The sequence below is a fragment of the Ylistrum balloti genome, unplaced genomic scaffold (genome assembly GCF_031769215.1).
Source record: "Ylistrum balloti isolate Yb309-2 unplaced genomic scaffold, AGI_CSIRO_Ybal_v1 Utg369760, whole genome shotgun sequence".
Taxonomy (NCBI): Eukaryota; Metazoa; Mollusca; class Bivalvia; order Pectinida; family Pectinidae; genus Ylistrum; species Ylistrum balloti.
In genome coordinates this window covers 399,342-422,769 of record NW_026781959.1, presented here as the reverse complement: position 1 = coordinate 422,769, position 23,428 = coordinate 399,342, and the positions used below count along the sequence as shown (strand labels likewise).

The 23,428-nt window shown below is 34.0% G+C and overlaps 1 protein-coding gene across 1 annotated transcript in view; it reads right to left on the bottom strand.

The window, feature by feature from the left end:
* Nucleotides 1–1,802: 1,802 nt before the first annotated feature.
* The window catches only part of LOC132543625 (1-phosphatidylinositol 4,5-bisphosphate phosphodiesterase gamma-1-like), a 55,249-nt gene continuing 33,623 nt past the window's right edge, over nucleotides 1,803–23,428 (bottom strand). The window contains exons 23-35 of the mRNA XM_060207140.1: nucleotides 21,427–21,495; nucleotides 18,779–18,882; nucleotides 15,764–15,909; nucleotides 13,984–14,132; nucleotides 12,609–12,705; nucleotides 12,150–12,246; nucleotides 11,302–11,472; nucleotides 10,456–10,558; nucleotides 9,638–9,752; nucleotides 8,974–9,138; nucleotides 8,512–8,600; nucleotides 7,832–8,019; nucleotides 1,803–2,357 (exon numbers count right to left, since the gene is read on the bottom strand). Coding sequence (XP_060063123.1) covers nucleotides 2,306–2,357; nucleotides 7,832–8,019; nucleotides 8,512–8,600; nucleotides 8,974–9,138; nucleotides 9,638–9,752; nucleotides 10,456–10,558; nucleotides 11,302–11,472; nucleotides 12,150–12,246; nucleotides 12,609–12,705; nucleotides 13,984–14,132; nucleotides 15,764–15,909; nucleotides 18,779–18,882; nucleotides 21,427–21,495 — 1,545 coding nt within the window. The 3' untranslated portion in view covers nucleotides 1,803–2,305. The remainder of the gene's footprint in view (nucleotides 2,358–7,831; nucleotides 8,020–8,511; nucleotides 8,601–8,973; nucleotides 9,139–9,637; nucleotides 9,753–10,455; nucleotides 10,559–11,301; nucleotides 11,473–12,149; nucleotides 12,247–12,608; nucleotides 12,706–13,983; nucleotides 14,133–15,763; nucleotides 15,910–18,778; nucleotides 18,883–21,426; nucleotides 21,496–23,428) is intronic.

The window sequence follows — 23,428 nt, the reverse complement described above, 5'->3', positions numbered from 1 at the left end:
TATTGCTCTCCTGTAATTTCATCATCTTTTCAATCAACGGAAGTGATTTCTAAACAATGGCATAAAATATATCGCAAATTACAATATGTAAGAAATCAATAATAATAATAATAATACATTTTAAATTATACTTCCAAACAAAAAGGAATCCTCCAAAACTGTTAATATTCTACATCTTTATGTTATTTCAATCATTTTTTTCTCTCTCAAAGTTGATATTTTAACAACAAGATACCAAATATGGTAAAAATCATTATTCTAAAAACTTGTGAGATATGCTTTCAAAGCAATCAATTATGAGAATATACATAAAACCTCTAGTAATTAGGTATTACACTTTCCTGTACAGTTCAAGTTTATATGACAGGTTTATCATTAATAATATATACATGATGATTTACATAATACACCCCTCATGGATAAGATCTCTCTCACAAAAACAACGAAATCTGAAGTACCTGACTGTCACAAACCTCTGCATGGTTCAAACCATATATTTCACTTTTTGGCAAAATGTTTGCTAAAATAAATATAGCGTTATTGTAAATCAAATCATAGAATTGTATTTAGATTCAGAGGTTTTACAATAAAAAACAACATGAAGTTCTTCCATCTTCAACAAAACTGAAGGCTTATGTCCCAGACAAAGACTCAGCCATTTTAATCAGTGTACTGTAACAATCACCACACAATGGCAATCAGGTGTAAAACAAAGACATATCTCTCTGCTCAGTAATAGTGCTGCATTAATTTTTATATCTAGATAAATGGTTAACATATCACAATATATACATATAAGTATTATTGCAGGTGTAAAAAAAAAAGACATGGAAAAATCACAATTTTTCTTCAGTGATTGAAGACTCATAAGCTTAAAAAAATCAATTTGAAAAAGGAATTTGGTTGACAAGCATCAACGATTCTTAGGAATTTAAGTGACATGCACCAACCTAAAGGAATTCAGGTGACATGAACCAACCTAAAGAATTCAGGTGACATGAACCAACCTAAAGAATTCAGGAGACATGAACCAACCTAAAGAATTCAGGAGACATGAACCAACCTAAAGAATTCAGGAGACATGAACCAACCTAAAGGAATTCAGGTGACATGAACCAACCTAAAGGAATTCAGGTGACATGAACCAACCTAAAGGAATTCAGGTGACATGAACCAACCTAAAGAATTCAGGTGACATGAACCAACCTAAAGAATTCAGGAGACATGAACCAACCTAAAGGAATTCAGGTGACATGAACCAACCTAAAGGAATTCAGGAGACATGAACCAACCTAAAGGAATTCAGGTGACATGAACCAACCTAAAGGAATTCAGGTGACATGAACCAACCTAAAGGAATTCAGGTGACATGAACCAACCTAAAGGAATTCAGGAGACATGAACCAACCTAAAGGAATTCAGGTGACATGAACCAACCTAAAGAATTCAGGAGACATGAACCAACCTAAAGGAATTCAGGTGACATGAACCAACCTAAAGGAATTCAGGTGACATGAACCAACCTAAAGAATTCAGGAGACATGAACCAACCTAAAGGAATTCAGGAGACATGAACCAACCTAAAGGAATTCAGGTGACATGAACCAACCTAAAGGAATTCAGGTGACATGAACCAACCTAAAGGAATTCAGGTGACATGAACCAACCTAAAGGAATTCAGGAGACATGAACCAACCTAAAGTATTCAGGAGACATGAACCAACCTTAAGGAATTCAGGTGACATGAACCAACCTAAACAATTCAGGAGACATGAACCAACCTAAAGGAATTCAGTTGACATGAACCAACCTTAAGGAATTCAGGTGACATGAACCAACCTAAACAATTCAGGTGACACATACTGATGATCCTAAAGAATTTCAATGACACACAGATCCAAAGTAATTCAGATTACATGTATCAGAAACCTTACAATAACCCGTGTGCAATAAACCAATGATCTTAAAGTAGTAGGTGATATGCAAATGAAGTCTGAATTGATCCCCATAAGGACACACACCAAATATCCAAAAAGGAGCTCCTATGTAACACATTAAATACAGCAGTATCGACTAACATGGAGGTGATTGTTGAGACATACAACAGTAGTGAATATTGTAAGTTAGAACACTTATCCTGGTTAAGTAAAAATTACGGAAAAGAATCACTGTATGCAAAGTTTTCAATAATTAGGTTATTATTAGCACTTGGTTTTGGAGTTTGGGGACTAACCAAAGTGTAAGTGACTCCCTTATTGTACATCACTTGTTTATTGCTAAGTGTCCCCGTCCCTCCCAAATGTCATCAACTGGCTGATGTCCGCCGATAAATCACTTTTTTCTGCTTCACCGTCATCCTGAAAATGTAAAAAAGTTAACATTACAATGTGAATATGCTACTCCTTTATTTGTAGTGCTATCTACTGTAGATTGTTTGATGGATCATTTCAATTTGTACAGTTTTACCAGAAGCTTCTCAAGTTGAAAGGATATATCTTGCCAAACTACTATAAAACTATTGAATGACTCATTGAATTTATGGGCAATCTGAATCCACAAATTAACGTTTTTACATCAGGTGCCAACAAAATGTATATTATTGGCAAACTACAAAATTTTAGCCCCACAAAAATTTAAGTGATTTTACTATTTAAGGTTAAATTTTAGCCCCACAAATATAAATGATTTTATTGTATGGTTTTGATTTGTTATTTTATTTTAAACAAATCTTTTTTCACAATTCTCTACCATCCTTGAAAATATTTTTTTTTATAGTTTTCCAGAACACGTGATAGCACCATTTGCTTTGACGCTGATCTACATCAAACTGATACAAATCATAGCCTTGGATTGAATACAAATCATAGCCTTGGATTGAATACAAATCATAGCCTTGGATTGAATCAGATCAATATTACTGTTGTATAGAAATAAAGAGTTTCAATTTTCATGATTTTTTTCTTCCACTTTTATACAATTTTCTTAACCTGCTCAACAGCCATGTATGACACTATAATTCAGTTTCTAAGAAAATATTATCCTGCTACAGCCTTATTACAGCTGATTACACTTAGTCGCAATAAAATAAAAACAAATTTACTGAAACACTATTTCAATAGCTTAAGTGAATGATGAATGCTTGTGACATTCTATTTAATATTTTGATCTTAGAGTAAACAGACAAGACACAAGAGAGGTATAAATCTAGATATTTTCTCAAAATCAAGAAGATCTGATGAAGCATCATCTTGTAACATCACTGTATTTTATTTGTAAAGTCTCCTAGGGTCCTTAACAGAAGGATGATTATGTACATACAACAAAATCACCAGAATCACACATTACTATATACCTTATACCATAGCACTGGTTACATATATGCTGTCTTTACAGGACACTGTTAGTTTATACCATAAATACTATATTTAGTACCCTCTCCCAATACTGGTCTGTAACACAAAATAAACCTTCCCAAGTTGTGCCTATCTACAACAAATCTGTCCTCATGATCCTCTACATCTGGAGTGATAAAAAATGTAGTCACAAGCCAACATTAAGGTTAAATGCGACATCAAGTCATCATGTGAAAGATGAGGTCATGGTGAAGGGAAGTAACTCTAAACAAAGCAGCTTTATATAAAATACAACAGAAAATTCTAAAAGAATATACACTTCACTACTAATCATATGTTGAAATGTGTCCATACAAATGATGTATTTCTGCTGATAAAGCAATGTTTCCATACAAATAATGACTTTCTGCTGATATGGCAATGTTTCCATACAAAAAATGTGTTTCTGCAGTAAAGCAATGTTTCCATACAAATAATGACTTTCTGCTGATAAAGCAATATTTTCATACAAATAATGTGCTTCTGGTGATAAAGCAATGTTTCCATACAGATAATGTATTTCTGCTGATAAAGCAATGTTTCCATACAAATAATGACTTTCTGCTGACAAAGCAATGTTTCCATACAGATAATGTATTTCTGCTGATAAAGCAATGTTTCCATACAAATAATGTATTTCTGGTGATATGGCAATGTTTCCATACATATAATGTATTTCTGCTGATAAAGCAATGTTTCCATACATATAATGTATTTCTGGTGATATGGCAATGTTTCCATACAAATAATGACTTTCTGCTGATAAAGCAATGTTCCATACAAATAATGACTTTCTGCTGATAAAGCAATGTTCCATACAAATAATGACTTTCTGCTGATAAAGCAATGTTCCATACAAATAATGACTTTCCGCTGATAAAGCAATGTTTCCATACAAATAATGACTTTCTGCTGATAAAGCAATGTTTTCATATAAATAATGTATTTCTGCAACTAAGGCAATAGATCATACTGTGAAGATTAAAAATGTCATTGGCAGGTGTAATTAAACTCTAAAGACCCATGAGAAGGGATTGGTCAATATCCAACACATGATGATCGAGTCTGTAAATACAGTAATGTCATGCATCTCTTTATTATGATTTCTCAATCATACTCCAATCTAATCATAACAATTCCTCATACGTCAATCAAATGTAGCCCATCCTTGTGTGTCAATCAATATTAATAACTGAATAATTTAAATTCAAATATCAGCCCCTGTCCAGCATGCTTTAGTCCTCCCAACATGCTGCATTCTATCTCTGGTTAAGTATGACATGCTGTATTACAACAGAAGCAATTTGTTAACTTATTAAGCATCATATTAGAGTTGGTGATGCATTATCTGTATAAAGGAAGTAAAATGGTCTCTTCTGTGTCTTTATGAAAGCTTAATTATGTTTATTGTATGGAGTACAACAAGCCAGTAGCATTTTTCACTCCTAAACTAACTCTGCCCTCTGTTTCACTAACATTCTATCCTTTAGGCAGTGTTACTCCATTGTAAAGGAAGACTTATAAGGATCCAATTCATCATTGAGAACACTATACAGACAGAATTTTTCTACATCGATACTAAAGAAAATACACTAAAGAACATATTATCAAGTATTTGATAATTTTTGGAATAAAATGCTTGTTTAATCATGTTCATTTGAATAAACTTTAAAATTAAGATTTCTATACCTCGATACGACTTATTTACTTGAAACATTTTGCTACAGAAACTATCTTGGAAATGTTAATAAGGCAGCACATGTTCATGCTAAACAATCTTTAGAACAGAATCTAAGATGAAAGGTCAGAGATCAAGAGGTCAGACTTAGGCATGGGAGAAGCCTCCAATGTTTGACATGCATGTTAAGTGCACACTGATATATGCATGAGTGCTTCATAGACTGATTTTGTATTAACATAAACTCACCGACCATACTATCTGTCCCAACTAGACCCAAAATTAAACAATGTAATACTCATCAATCAACACATTTTACTGAATTTAAACAAGTCTTAAGATAATCAGAGGACTAAACAAGACAAGGAATGAGTGAAGTTCTGACTTGTGGTTTAACTTAATATATTTCCATAACTAAAACTATTCACCAGACTAATTAAATTTACTTTACAATTAATTATAATCTCAGTTATAATAGTAAACTAGAGAACGGAACAGCAGGACCAGATAATAAGTTGATATTTCAGTTTTCTGAGTTAGCAGTAAGTTACAGGACAATGTGTGAGTGGGTTGTGGTGTACAGTCTGACTCATTAGAATGGGATGACGACAGGACACAAAATGAATGAGATATCAGTATTGGGTTGTGGTCTATAGCTTGACTTAGTAGAATGTGATGGTGACAGGACACAGGATGAGTAAAACAATGTCTTGTGAACTACAAGTCTAACATTACATCACATGCAGGATAGCCAGTCAAATCATGATTTGTCATTATTTCTACGTGTATTACCACTATTTAACCAATTTTCTTCAGCAGCTGCTGATTTTTGTGATAAAATAAGTTCACAGTCATTCACAGCAAATTCTGACCCATCATTGTCAAATCTGAAGTGCAGAATTTTCATAAAAACTATGTAGAGAACCCCGTTTTTGGTCACTTATTTGGCCCTGCCATGCAAGCTTAGCTTGATGTAGGGTGTATAAAGTACATTAATCAGTTGGTGACCTGTTCAGAGATCAGATTAAGTTTTGACACATATTTATTAACAGCTAGTGAGGTATAACCCTGTACCCTGAAAAATCAACAGTGAAATGTAGTTCCAAATTCATTATATGTCAAAGGCTTCTGTTTTGCTAGCAATGTAAAGGACTATCAGTTATTTAAAAGCATGTACGGCTTCATATACAGATGACCTATTCACTGAATTCAGACCCAAGAGTTACTAAACACTGATTTATCACAGAATAATTCACAACATTAATGTATGTTTTGAGTCAGATTAAGGATAGGTCAATACTCATCATTATTCTTTAAAAAAAACACAACTTTAAAAATCAATGCCTACTATCTTTGTGTGAATTTACAATTGACAATTTTTGTAATTTTTGCTTTGATTGTGAAATTTGCAAAAGAATATCACATATTTTCAGAAAGAAAGTTGGTTAAAAGTATTCTTCTAAAGCAAACAAACTGGATATGAATAGTCAAGTAGTGACCTTTGACCTTAACAGCAACCTTGATCTTTCAAAATAAAATTATGGAGTAGATTCCAACTTAAATCAAACATTTGATGATAGATTTTTATGATTATACTAAGAGCTGTTCCAGAATTAAATATGTGAGGGGGTCGGGAGGCACTTGTTGTTTACCCCAACCACCCATACAATAAAATCTATTCAATACCCAAGCATGCATACAATTGAGTTTTTGTCAAATCTAACAACCCACACAATTAAATATGTTACTTTAAGCAACCAACACAGAATTTTATTAACATGACACCCACAAAATTTCATTCTGTTGCCCTTTCTTCACAACTTTCCTGAGCAAAAATATTGTCAGGTTTTCCAAAAAATTGATATGAAAATATATCTATTTACCCAAACTGTATGAAAAAGAGTGCTATTTCCTATTTCTGCATGTATAAACATACTAAATATAGCATTTCAAAATGAAAAAAAAAAAATGTCTCCACACCTTTCTTACTTGTCATTTTTAATCTGCTAACTAGCATACATATATTGGAAATTTGCAATGAATGCAGTTGACAGAAATACTCATTATTTCACATTTTTACTTCATTTATTTAACATGTTGCCATTCTTTTCTTGTTATGTCATATACAGGCAAAAACTAAATTTCCTTGTGGCAATTTGTATTAGGTTATCCCCCTTGACCTTTTGGATTGGAAACCAATGCATATTAGGAAGAATAAATAGATTATTGAATTTCAATCTTTTCAAAAAAATCTCAACAACTGAATTGTCAGACCCAACATTTAACAGTTCGCATTTAACCAGTCACCCATATAACTGAATTTGTAATGGCACCAATCACACATAAAACACTTTTTATTGTTGTCCCAACCACCCCCCCCAAAAAAACCCCATTCATCTGCCGCCCGACTCCCCATACATTAAATTCTGGAAAACGTTCTTAACAAAAGTATTTCCATAATAAGTAGTTGTTTCCTTTCTGTATCATTCTGGCAAATAAAAATATATCAGTAGTAAATTTTAGCTTCAAAGGACTTTTTAAAACATATTTATGTGAAAGTATATTATTAATGCATTACAAACCTATTTTTATCTTCAGTAATTGATAGTTCTCATTCTATAAATGCAAATCCATGCAAAGTATCAAATGGACGGGTATCTACACCCTACTAACCCATCATTTCCCTAATCACTACCACACAAAAAGTCTTCTACTTTCTGACTTCCTAACAAAAAAGTGCAAACTTCTCTGGTCAACCTACTTTCTCTGCCGCCTTTCCTCGTTCTTCGCAAGAAGGACCTGCTCCGTCTGTTTTAGCTCATCTTGGAGTGACTTTATGGCAAAATCACTCTGTCCAGTTTGTTCAAGTTCTTGTAGTTTTCCTGTCAACTTGCTCTTTGTCTCCAGGAGGTCCTGTATACATCCATAGATGTCTCGATCATCCGATTCCTGTCAGGAGTAAATGGTCATATCAGATGACAAGCAAAATCCATGTAAGAGTGTTTGTATTTACATCAAATTCTGGTTTTCATTTAAAAGTTCCATTAAGGCTGCTCAGAACAAGAAAAAAGAGTTAAGAAAAACTTCCTTCGCTAAGGAGCTTCGTAGTTATGATAAGGAACATTCCTGAATTGCATATTTCAGAAAATGTTAGCTTAAGGGACTTTAAGTTTAGGAATGTTCATAAAACAAGGGCCTGATATGATAATAAGATTTCAGTACTCATATATACTGCTTTATCACAGAAACATATCTGTGTTAAACAAGATCACACATTAGTATCCTTGGTTATCTGTCACTTTTGGTACATGCTAGCCAAAATCTTTCTCAATTCTCTCACAGCATACAGTCTGAACTGCTATTCAGTGCTAATAGCTTATGCACAGCCAATAATTCTATCATTGATGACAGTTATCTCCCCTGGTACACTCAAAAACTTACACATGGGTTGCGCATTTCCAGGTGAACTAGGATGGCAGCCATTTCTAAATCCTCCCCAAATCCATTCTTCAGGGGAATACTTCTATACCCTGTCAACACATCATAACAAAAGCTGACAGACAAGTTCTGAGAATATTAAGTACTTGTCTCATTTTGATGATTTTCTGCTCTTGAACAATTTAACAAAGGATCAGATCAATATAAAATTGATTTATTAGATAAACTCTGTACATTCACTACACTATCAAGCTAATTCTGATACAGAAACCAAGGACAATCACCAACACAACAAATATGTATCAGTTTAATGTACTGTATTGTCAAATCAAGGCAGACACTCCGATGTCGACATCAGTTTCTTTACATAGCAAACAGTATAATTACACTTGATACTGATGTAAAGTTTTGGAAACCTTTAGCACATGTTTATTCTATTTCTCTTGAAAACTTTTATCTACCCACCACTTTTGATACATGGCACGGGGAAGGTGGCTTGGCCGAGGAAGTTTGGTTCCCCAAATGTATCCTCATCTTGGACAACGAAACGTATCAGTGCAAGCTCAGGACAACGAAGGTCAAACACCACAAAGTTGTTGTCCTTCCATACCGGGTTTAGGCCATTGTCCGCTAATTGTAATTAACAAATGTTAGTCACAAAATATTACAAATCATTGGATGATAAGTTCTCGATTAAATTTGATTTCCCTAATAGCTTCTAAAATTGATATTGAATTGTTACCTCAGCCATATAAATGAACTTATTTCATTACAATTTTTTCAATCTGAACCAAACATGTGTCAGAAAATCTAAACTGAAACTTAGAGACTCATTAAGATGACATTTATTATCAATTAGACTAATTCAAACAGTTTTTCTTCAAACTAACATCTTTTTGGATTTCTGACTTTTTCTAGATTTATATACTATTGTAAAATCATCAATTTTCTTGGCCATTTTTTTTCATTGATTTTATTTTAATACATGAATTTATACACCCACAAACTGTTACAATAAGTATAAGAAGACTAAGTGAGTTATATCAACCCATGGAATAGAGTGTCCATGAAAAAGAGATTTCAATTTCACAATTCTCTCAACTTTCTTAATTCTTAATACAAAACTTACCAATCGTTGGGGTTTTGAATTTGTGGACATCATCCTCAATACCGGAAATTTCTATTTCTATAAATGGGCTAGCTATTCCTCGGCCTGACTTTACAAGGTGGCGTGCTCCTATTACCTGTTATCAAAAGGTCAAACTGAGGTCAGAGGCTCTCATAGCAAACATTTTATGAAGAATCTCAAAAGAATTTATTTTCATTTTTTTGTATCAATTGATTAAACTGGGTAATATTAATTCAGAATGAATTCTCCAAGGTATTACAAATGAATATACTTACAGATGAATAACAAAAAACAACAAAATATTGATAAAACACCACGTTTGAATATCATGCATAGACGTATTTTGTTAATAAGGATTGATTTCAATTCTGATGACTACTAGGTTTCCATCGACTAATGACCACGAAACTCTGGTGAAGAACGTAGTCTGTAACAGGTGAATATTACCAATGTAAATCTTTTAAAAATCTTATTCAATGTTATTCAAAGGTGGTTACAATATTTTATCTCTGACCTTATAACCTTGACTTATGACTGGAAAATCAAATTAGGTACACACAGAACTTAAAGCTACCTTGTACACAGGTTTTTTTTCTACAGATCGACAGATAGGCAATCTGTCAAAGGATATAGACGAAAGATTGTATGTAACATAATCAACTTTTTACTTTAAACCAGGCAGCATCTCTACATAACTTGAAAACTTTCTAAATCTCAACATCAAATATGTTATAAATCACTAAGGAACTAACACTAAGATTTACTCTTAATACGATACATACTGAATGATATGCTATGTTTGTAGAAAAATTACTGACCGTGATAGATATGGTGAGTGGTGCCACCCCCTGAAGAGTTGTCTTGTCATAAGGATTAAATACCGGGATCCTCATTGTCTGGGGCTGCAGCACGTACCCACAGCTGAAACAGGAATAACTTAAAGTAACAGCACTTCACCACTGATTTCTCATACTACACAATACATATCATACGTTACAACTAACAGTAATACTGTGTATCTGTAATGGCAGAGAACTATACAAAAATTTATCTAAAAAAGTCTACACAATCTTTTCTGTAGACTGATGGACTTTAACACCTTATCTGTATGTAATGTATAACCATTTCCTGACACAATCCTTGCTTACATTCATGACTATGTTAATCTATATGAGATCAGGTAATAACTGTGTGAAGTGTCAGTTACCTCCCTTTTATTTATTTAAACCAATTTTATTTCATAATACCAAATGGTATTTAGAGAAATTTAATGCCTTTTTAATCATATTTTCAATGAAAAAAAAAATGAAAAAATTATAGGTAGTTAATGCTTTTTTTAATGACATTTTCATTCACAAGCCCAAATTGCAGTTCACTGGCCATGTAAACAAATGCTGTTATTCTATAACAATTCCTTTCCTTCATTACCTTGTGGTGGATCACTGGGTTTATCTCTGGATAAACAATTCCAAATTTTACTTTATTTGGTCATTTTTGCAGTGGAATATTAAGACTAGAAATAAATCATTGTATGAATAAATCCCATATCTTGTTACATAGCATTAAGCACATATCTTCTATTTACTGTTTTTCTTTTGCAGAACACTATACCCAGAGATTTTTACCACTGAGAGTACTGTATAGAGTTACAAAAAGTTTCTTACTTTCCATTTCTGAGGAAACGCCCCTGGTTCAACTGTATAGAACGGTCTGGTGTCTGGTAATTGAGGGCCACCATTTGTGTGCCAACATTCCAACAAGGCACAGGGTCGTAGTTAGAGGACTCAAGACGAGACCCTTTAGGGTACACCCGACTCAATTGGTTCCTGTTGTATGTGACAAAGGTCAAGGACAAATAATACAGTATTCATCAACACCTTACATCTGGCTATCATAAAAAAAAATTTCAACGGAGGGTTTGGGTTCCCTTTTTTGTTTACATTTTCAAAAAACCATGTTTAGGGCACAAGTCCTTTTAATTTTCCATACAAATATTTAGCTGATGTGTGTAAATAAGGCCTTCTCAACATCCAAGTACAGTTTTCTTCTTAAATGTGGTCCATATGTCGTTGATATGTTTCAATCACTTTTTGGAAAACTTTTACAACTTTGAAGTATAATTTTAGGGCTCAAGATGGTTACATTTGTTAGGTAAACATTGACATGTTACAAATATATAAAATTGTGATGTCATCATTATCTTAGGACTACTGGGATTGACCATATTATTTCATATCAGGAACAGAACACTTCAGTAGACTGATAAACTTATATTCAATCACATATAAAAGATACCGTTTTCACATATAAATGTAAGGAACATCGTCATTTTAACAATTTGGCTGTAGAACTTAAAAGTAAATCTAGTCACTTAACAGATTTCTTTACACGACAATAACTGAAGTTATGGTAAATGTGATATGATAAGAAAACTGTGTTGCATTGTAGTCCACCAAGGAATCAAACTGTAGACAGAGAGGAATGTTTCACAAAGCTATTATAAAAAGGATATTTTACAAAGAAGTTTGCCTGAGATTGAGTGAAAAACTTTTCCATCTTTGTTTCAGAGAAAGAAGACATTTCGCAGCAATTTGGATTGTTCATCACTCCTGTAAAATAAAGTCAGTGTGACATTGTTTATTTATTGATTAAAATTACATCAAGAATGGTGTAAAACATGATAATGGAAGAAAAACTTACAACATTTTTTTTGTTTATTTCCAGTAAATATATCTATATTTCAACAGTAAATGTTTGAGTAACAACGTTTAAAATATTAAAGTTACAAAGTCATTAAAAACAGAGGCAAACAGAAATTCTACTTTTCATCTGTCTAGACTATTTTACAAAATGTTTAAGAATAACAATGACAGACACTCAGGGTCATAACATATCTAATATTTTTATGAAGTTGAGATGATATCTAAAGTCTGGCGTACAATATCATAAGGTGCATAAGAAGAAGACTTACTTTGTGGTTCAAATGGCACAGCAATGGTGTAAATAATGAGGTCAGAAAGGTCACGAGCTAGACACTTCTTACGTTCTAATCGTTTGTCCTCTTGTTTCTAAAATTAGAATTAAATGGATATTGAAGCAGTTATAACCACAGCTGATGAACAGGAAAAACAACACACATAAACACAAACGATAATTTTTTGTGTGTAATGGGAAGTAATAGTGTCTTGTTGTGTGTAATTGTGCTTAGTAGTATCTTGATGTGTGTAATTGGACCTAATAAAATGTAGTGTCTTGTGTGTAATGGGACTTTACAGTATATTGTTGTGTGTAATGGTGCCCAATATTGTCTTGTTGTTTGTAATAATGCTTAATAGTGTCTTTTGTGTTATATGGTCTATTAATATCTTGAAGTGAGTTATGTGATCTAAAAGTGTTTTACTATACGTAAAGGGATTGTAGTAGTATCTTGAAGAATTATCTTGCAGTATAAATTGTCTATTAGTGTCTTACAGTATGTTGTGTGTCTATCAGTGTCTTACAGTATGTTGTGTGTCTATTTGTGTTGCAGTATGTTGTGTGTCTATCAGTGTCTTACAGTATGTTGTGTGTCTATCAGTGTCTTACAGTATGTCGTGTGTCTATCAGTGTCTTGCAGTATGTTGTGTGTCTATCAGTGTCTTACAGTATGTTGTGTGTCTATCAGTGTCTTACAGTATGTTGTGTGTCTATCAGTGTCTTACAGTATGTTGTGTGTCTATCAGTGTCTTACAGTATGTTGTGTGTCTATCAGTGTCTTACAGTATGTTGTGTGTCTATCAGTGTCTTGCAGTATGTTGTGTGTCTATCAGTGTCTTACAGTATGTTGTGTGTCTATCAGTGTCTTACAGTATGTTGTGTGTCTATCAGTGTCTTACAGTATGTTGTGTGTCTATCAGTGTCTGTGTGTCTATCAGTGTCTTACAGTATGTTGTGTGTCTATCAGTGTCTTACAGTATGTTGTGTGTCTATCAGTGTCTTACAGTATGTTGTGTGTCTATCAGTGTCTTACAGTATGTTGTGTGTCTATCAGTGTCTGACAGTATGTTGTGTGTCTATCAGTGTCTGACAGTGTGTGTCTATCAGTGTCTTACAGTATGTTGTGTGTCTATCAGTGTCTGACAGTATGTTGTGTGTCTATCAGTGTCTGACAGTATCATATGTGTCTATCAGTGTCTTACAGTATGCTGTGTCTATCAGTGTCTTACAGTATGTTGTGTGTCTATCAGTGTCTTACAGTATGTTGTGTGTCTATCAGTGTCTGACAGTATGTTGTGTGTCTATCAGTGTCTGACAGTATGTTGTATGTCTATCAGTGTCTTACAGTAGATAATGACATATTGCTGTACCGTTCCAACAAGATTGTTGGTACACATGTTGATATTCTCTATCCAATCCTTCATCTCAGTTTCATTGTCTGCTGCTACTTCAATAGGAACATTCTGTGTGCGTGTGAAGATACGGACGACAAATGGACGGTCAGGTCGGCTAACAGGTTCTGAAATGTACAAATATCAAACTCATTACTTGTAATTTTAAAATGAATTTGAAAAAACATTGTAACTTAAATAACTATTTCCTTGATACTAACTCTCAGTGTTAGTAAGTATGTAAGAGATATTCTAATTAGCTACTGTTCAAGTTCCTGTTCTTCTTCAGCTTATCTACATTCTAGTATCAATTACCATCATTGAATGTAACAAGAGGGCCATGGGCCTTAACTGTCATCTGACAATCAATGAATGGATGGACAGAATTCACTGATGGTGGTCTGACAAATCTGGTGAATTCAAATTTTGAACATTCCTCAAGTTTTGATCAGACTGAAAAATAAATAATCTCTTTCTTTTCTTTAAAAAAATCAAACTCCAAATAATTATTTTTGGTGTGAATGAAACATGAGAAGTTGTTCAGACTATTTGTTCTAGATGAGTTATGTTGGGTTTTGAGCCAAAGTGTAAAAGTAAGATTTGGTCAGGACAATTCCTGGATCACTCTATACATGTTTGCTATCATTGCCACTACCTGATAATGTTTCAGACTAAACTTTGTTGAAATCCATTCAAGCATAAATATTGCTAATATTGTCTAACTTTCCCTTTTGGTACTCATCTCCATGTCCTTAGGGGTCAAATCAAATTTCTGAATATAAGAAATGATTCCCCAATCTCAGTGATGTTTCAGACTAAATTTGGTTCAAATCCATTCAACTATTCAGAAGGAGTAGTGTTTTGAAGTGAAAATATTGTCTAATTTCCCCTTTTGGAGCCCCAACCCCAAGTCCCTAGGAGCCAAGTCAAATTTCTGAATTCAAGAAGTATTTAAATACCCCTACTGAGGAATTTCAATGAAATCCATTAAAGTATTAAGGAAGAGTAGCATTTCAAATGAAGTATTATCTGGTCCCATTCGCAGGGTTCAAATCAAATTTCTGAATTTAAGAAATGATCCCCACCCTTATGATGTGTTAAGCAGGAGAAGTGTTTAAAAGGAAAAGTTTATAGACGGTGGACGGACGATGCACCAGAGCAATAGATCATTTTGACCGTTTGGGTCAGATAACCTAACGAGACCATTCAGGGAATCAAGAGTCCCCCACTAACGCGATGCTTCACAATGACTAGCAGTGTAGGAGATAGACCGAAGATAAACTTCCTCTTATAATTTGTAGGTAAAAGGTCAAAATGTAGGTCAGAGTAAACCATTTTCGACACAGAATACACTTCTGCACCACGGTGAACTCATACTCCAAATTTAGAATTCCAGTGGCAAGCAGTGAGGGAGATAAAGCTATGAAAAGATAGCTGAGGGACAGATAACACAAAGCAAAATTATATTCCTGTATGGTTTCCATTTGAGGACTGAGACACAAATATAATGGTAACATAATACATAGAACACAGATATATAAAACTAGACAATCTCTGAAACACAGGAATGCTCTTGTGCCCATGAAAACTAATTTTACTGTTCTTAAAAAATTTCTAAAAAAAAATACTAAGAGCAAGTTTTGGAGCATGTCAACGCAAAGTGTTCTGAGTTATTCTCAATTTGACCCTTACAAGACAGTACATTTGATGTTCACTGCCAGGAAACTTAACATTTATATATCAAAAGTGTCATTTGTACCTATTTTACAGCCCTGAACATCTATGGAGCCTTTCTGCATAGCTCCCAAGGGAGTTGTGTCCGCTGACTCATCCTGAGTCTCTATTTCTTCTACCATGTAATCTGGAAACCATGCTTGCTTCTTGTCACCATAATCACCACGCCACCTGGAGGCAAAGTACAGAATTGCAGTATATTATAACCACGCCACTTAGGGACAGGACACAGAATATAAATTGGTACAATTATAACCACGCCACTTAGGGACAGGACACAGAATATAAATTGGTACAATTATAACCACGCCACTTAGGGACAGGACACAGAATATAAATTGGTACAATTATAACCACGCCACTTAGGGACAGGACACAGAATATAAATTGGTACAATTATAACCACGCCACTTAGGGACAGGACACAGAATATAAATTGGTACAATTATAACCACGCCACTTAGGGACAGGACACAGAATATAAATTGGTACAATTATAACCACTCCACTTAGGGACAGGACACAGAATATAAATTGGTACAATTATAACCACTCCACTTAGGGACAGGACACAGAATATAAATTGGTACAATTATAACCACGCCACTTAGGGACAGGACACAGATTAAAATTGGTACAATTATAACCACGCCACTTAGGGACAGGACACAGAATATAAATCGGTACAATTATAACCACTCCACTTAGGGACAGGACACAGAATATAAATTGGTACAATTATAACCACGCCACTTAGGGACAGGACACAGAATATAAATTGGTACAATTATAACCACGCCACTTAGGGACAGGACACAGAATATAAATTGGTACAATTATAACCACGCCAAAAACAGAATATAAATTGGTACAATTATAACCACGCCACTTAGGGACAGGACACAGAATATAAATTGGTACAATTATAACCACGCCACTTAGGGACAGGACACAGAATATAAATTGGTACAATTATAACCACGCCACTTAGGGACAGGACACAGAATATAAATTGGTACAATTATAACCACGCCACTTAGGGACAGGACACAGAATAAAATTGGTACAATTATAACCACGCCACTTAGGGACAGGACATAGAATATAAATTGGTACAATTATAACCACGCCACTTAGGGACAGGACACAGAATATAAATTGGTACAATTATAACCACGCCACTTAGGGACAGGACACAGAATATAAATTGGTACAATTATAACCACGCCACTTAGGGACAGGACACAGAATATAAATTGGTACAATTATAACCACGCCACTTAGGGACAGACACAGAATATAAATTGGTACAATTATAACCACGCCACTTAGGGACAGGACACAGAATATAAATTGGTACAATTATAACCACGCCACTTAGGGACAGGACACAGAATATAAATTGGTACAATTATAACCACGCCACTTAGGGACAGGACACAGAATATAAATTGGTACAATTATAACCACGCCACTTAGGGACAGGACACAGAATATAAATTGGTACAATTATAACCACGCCACTTAGGGACAGGACACAGAATATAAATTGGTACAATTATAACCACGCCACTTAGGGACAGGACACAGAATATAAATTGGTACAATTATAACCACGCCACTTAACAGGACACAGAATATAAATTGGTACAATTATAACCACGCCACTAAGGGACAGGACACAGAATATAAATTGGTACAATTATAACCACGCCACTTAGGGACAGGACACAGAATATAAATTGGTACAATTATAACCACGCCACTTAGGGACAGGACACAGAATATAAATTGGTACAATTATAACCACGCCACTTAGGGACAGGACACAGAATATAAATTGGTACAATTATAACCACGCCACTTAGGGACAGGACACAGAATATAAATTGGTACAATTATAACCACGCCACTTAGGGACAGGACACAGAATATAAATTGGTACAATTATAACCACGCCACTTAGGGACAGGACACAGAATATAAATTGGTACAATTATAACCACGCCACTTAGGGACAGGACACAGAATATAAATTGGTACAATTATAACCACGCCACTTAGGGACAGGACACAGAATATAAATTGGTACAATTATAACCACGCCACTTAGGGACAGGACACAGAATATAAATTGGTACAATTATAACCACGCCACTTAGGGACAGGACACAGAATATAAATTGGTACAATTATAACCACGCCACTTAGGGACAGGACACAGAATATAAATTGGTACAATTATAACCACGCCACTTAGGGACAGGACACAGAATATAAATTGGTACAATTATAACCACGCCACTTAGGGACAGGACACAGAATATAAATTGGTACAATTATAACCACGCCACTTAGGGACAGGACACAGAATATAAATTGGTACAATTATAACCACGCCACTTAGGGACAGGACACAGAATATAAATTGGTACAATTATAACCACGCCACTTAGGGACAGGACACAGAATATAAATTGGTACAGAAATCTTGTTATGATTTGGTTATATACAATCATTAAACAGTTAGGCTGTGTTTTGTACAGTGTATCTAAACAATGGTGATCAATAAGGTATGTATCACAAGGCACAAGTCATATACAAAAACAACATGAATCATAAGACTAAATGTATGAACTATATGAAAACAATATTTTAATTATAAGGAGACTGTCATGTTTATCTTCGAAAAAAAACTTTAAGATAACACTCATTACAGGACAACAATATAGGACTAGTTTACATTTCAATAGAAACTAAAATAAATGTGGGCAGGCTTAGAACATGACATAAGCTTATGACATGGTATTGGCTTATTACACGACATGTGCTTATGACATGACACAAGCTTATTACATAACATACACTTATTTACATGACATGTGCTTATGACATGGTATTGGCTTATAACACGACATGTGCTTATGACATGACACAAGCTTATTGCTGGATAAATATGGCAACATACAATACATGAATAATAACCACTTAAAGGTCAATCACAATTCCATGTTATCATCTTTTAGTCATAAACACTGACCATCCGTTGTCTGACTTGTTGACGTTGGTGATCACTGCTCCCTTCAGGAAGGAGAGTTCGTCAGTTCGATTTGCTGGGTAATCATATAGAGCCTTGACCTTTACCTAGATGGGAAGAAAATATACAGGCTGATTTAATTGATGACCATTAATGATAATAATATTCGTTATCAATATATAAATTTATACCATCGACCAGAATATTTAATGTTGGAGTTCATATCAAAAATCTGTAAAATCACTCAGTTTTTCTACCTGAATTTTACAGCAGGCTTTTTTATAAACTGGAAAGTTTTACAAATGTTTTCTTCAATTTGGTAAAATAATTCAGTGTTTGGCTAGGAATAGAAAAAAAAAGTTTTCAGCTGTAAAACAAGACAAACCTAGATGTATCTGAGCAGCTGCCAAAACCAAAGACAAGTTTGGAACATTTTAGTTCTGTTGGCTTTATAAACAGGTATACTCATGAGTCATTAAATAAAACTAAAGTTCTGCCTGAAGAATCTATGGTAAAATATCTGCACGACCTGCATATTACTGTAAATATCCTTAAATGGTCATAGTCAAATTATAATATATAGTCAATTATAAACAAACTCTACAAATGAGGATTTCACATTTATGATAACTGCTTTTTAAACAACATGCAGAAATTGTAATTAACATAATCATATTTCAGAGAAATAACTTCAGACCAAATAAATGTTAAAATACAATTATCAGTAAAGTATGGACAGAATATCAAATTACAATGCTATACCTTTATCAATTAAAAGAGCATATTAACGGTAGCATAATAATGACAGAATGAGAGACAAGGGTAATGTCCCTGACCATGAAATGGAAAGAACATAACAAATCTCTGATAATTGTTAATTAGAGGAATGACAAAGGACACTTACTTCAATAACAAAAGTGTGCTATGGTTACTATAGAGAAAGGACACTTACTTCAATAACAAAAGTGTGCTATGGTTACTATAGAGAAAGGACACTTACTGCCACAGCAAAAGTGGGATATGGCCACTTAAAAGAGGACATTTACTTTAGAAGGAAAAGTGGTTATAACTGCATAAATGATACTTCCTGCAGTAGCAAAACGAACTATGGTTAATAAAAAAGAAAAGTTGAATTTAACTGTTGAAAAAGACACTTAGCTAACATAAATATTACTAATGTATATTACAAATACTGATGCCAAATTCATGTAGAAAAAATATATCAAATTTACAAGTACTTCATCGCATGCTGGATACAAAATTGTGGAAGAGAAAAAAAATGGTTTTGTATATGTAACATAAGTAATTTAACATATTATGCAACACCAAATCATTTAACACATCATGTATAATTGACATAACACAACATAAATGAAAGGATTTCTACTATACGGGTGTGAACATGCCCAGCTCTGGGGTAAATAGAGGAGGATATTAGTAACCATGCGACACGGTATCCAGACCAACACCTACTACCATGCACTATGTCCAGTTTTTATGGAGTTTAATGTCCTCCTAACAAACCAAGGTAATTACAGGATAGGTTTCAAGAGAGGCACCAGAAGGGAAAAACAGAGCACAAAAAAAAAAGCAAACAGAAAAAAAAGGAAAAGGTCAAGATCCCAAGGGTTCTGATGAGGGCAGCAGTAAGAATCTGCTAATTAGCCCACCTAATGAGATGGCTACTTCAAATTTCAAACAAACAAGGTCAGCTCAAGAAATCAAGCAGCAGTTCTTCCTATGATGGACATATTCAATTCAACAAGTTATATGTTGGGCCTATAGATCAAGGAACTTCACTCTGATTGATAGAAAGAATTCTTATACAAGATAAAACATTATAAAATACACAATATTTCAAACTAGTCTTTAATGGTGGGCATCTGGATAATGCTTTTCATATTAAGTCTTTGGAAAACTTTAGACCCAATGTATCATCTTCATGCCTTAAAGTATTGGTAAAAGTATTCCTGTGATGTCATTCTGTAACTGCTAGCTCAAGTTAAAGGTCAACGGAAGACATTCAAGTCTATGAAGGCAGGCTCAACAGCTCCATGTCGTATATTTAAAAGTACAAAATCATTTAATGAACATCAGCTAAGTTTTAAATATGCAGAGGGATTGGTAACATATCTTTAGGTATACTGTACTCCTGTTTTTAGCTTGATTGCCAGACAGATTAAGAAATAACAGACAGAGGTGAAAGGTCAAGAAAAGGATATATCCAGTAACTTTAAACTTAATCTCAAGGTCAAAATACCATTATGTAAAATAAGCTGAAAGTCAACATTCCATGTGCTCTAGATCAATGAATAAGAGGACAAAAGAAGAATATTGAAACACTGTCCAACCTCTTTCTCAACATCAGTGTCAATTTAAGTAATATTACTCAGTGACCTCTGGCTTAGGTTCACTGGGAGAACTATGATTATTTTACCTCCAATTTAAATTGGCCAAATACCATTCAGTCAGCTGAATCCTTCTTAAATATTCAGATAAATTATCAGGTCAAAAGAAGAAAATATCAGTGAGACAAGTCTAGCTCATACTGTCACACGTCTGTGAGATAACTTGTCACAGACCTTAGAGCAGGAAGATCTAGCTATAGAAGAGTCAGAGAGAGATACTGACAGTACCACTAAAAACGTTACCTTGGTTACAAACTCATTTGGCTGGTGATATATCCCTTCTGCTCCAAGATTCTCATCCATATTCGGCACCTAAAATGCACCAGCATGCAATAGATTGCATTTTAAAACATATGTTATTGTTTACTACTCATCACATGATAAGTCATGTGACAAACCATCATGTCATGTGACTTTTGGTATTAATCTAAATATCATATATAGCCTGGATAGAGGATCTTACACTATTTTCAATTCATATGAGATTTAAGATACAGGTTTGACTTTTTTTTGTCATTCTAAAAAGCATGTAAAGCCAGGTAATATGAAAAAATGTTCATGTTTCAATAATCTCATATGAAATGTAAACAAATGGAAGATTCTGTTTATCACATAACATAGATACTTTGGCAATATTTGTGAAAATAACATTTTATTCCACTAATAAAAAATTTCTAATTTCTGATATTCTCACTTCATATCTTTTTCTTTGGTGACAAAACAATGCATATGACACCGAAACATTATGACACCAAAACATAATGACGTCATCGTGGAAACAATAGGAACCTTTAGCAAATCAGGTCCGCTAGGTGATATTACATAGATGATGTAACAAAACGTTATCTAATTAGTGTTATTTCACGGACAACCAGGTAGTTATGTGATAAATAAGTGTTTGTGACATTTGCCCAAAATCTTTACAATGTTTTCATGCATTACATTATTACAGAGAACACAGTGATCACCTTGTGTACCTTCTGTAGACAATAATGATAGATTCAAGACTATGTGTGTAAACAGAACATGTATAGTGAAATCAACCCATACATATTCTAAATAGACTAATGCTTAACTTAATTTATCAGTCAAAGCTGTACACACTAAAGTCATACTATACACTACTATACCTTAACTAAAATGTCTCAAAATTTTGTACAAAAACAAAGGTGAAATCTCAGGAACATAATTTAATTAGCTAAAAAACAAAAAAACAAAACAAAAGGTGTGACCTAAACCTTCTCATATTTAGAAGTGTTTATGAAACTAGCTTTTAAAGTTCACTTTGACATAAGCACAATACTAAGCGGATATTACATGTCAAAGCAGCATAGAGGCTGTGATAACTTTGTATTTAAGAGCAGAAGTGACCTTGATCATTTAATTTAAGACTGTGACGATCCTAATGAATCCATATATCATACAGATGATTTTGATAAATTGACTGTGGAAAAACTGATGTTGTAGTAGACAGGTGTTTATCATTGTATCTGTTCATTATTGAAAATACCTGGTATCTTAGAGGAATCATTACATGTACATTGTATCAAGAAAAATTTGGGCAAACGAAACAAATAGGCCAGCAAACATATAACTTGCATAAGACACCAGACAAAATCAATGGTCACAGTGTTAGCAGTGCATGGCAACCTGAAACAAAAGTCATCATTCCTACACAATAACGCATGCTACACCAAACAAGACATGGCAAAGTTAGATATTCTGTAGTAACACCAGTCATTAACCTGACAAAAGTTAGATATTCTGTAGTAACACCAGCCATTATCCTGACAGTTAGATATTCTGTAGTAACACCAGTCATTAACCTGACAAAAGTTAGATATTCTGTAGTAACCCCTGTCATTAACCTGACAGTTAGATATTCTGTAGTAACACCAGTCATTAACCTGACAAAGTTAGATATTCTGTAGTAACCCCTGTCATTAACCTGACAAAGTTAGATATTCTGTAGTAACCCCTGTCATTAACCTGACAAAGTTAGATATTCTGTAGTAACACCAGTCATTAATCTGACAGAGTTAGATATTCTGTAGTAACCCCTGTCATTAACCTGACAGTTAGATATTCTGTAGTAACACCAGTCATTAACCTGACAAAGTTAGATATCCTGTAGTAACACCAGTAATTAACCTGACAAAGTTAGATATTCTGTAGTAACACCAGTCATTAATCTGACAGAGTTAGATATTCTGTAGTAACACCAGTCATTAACCTGACAAAAGTT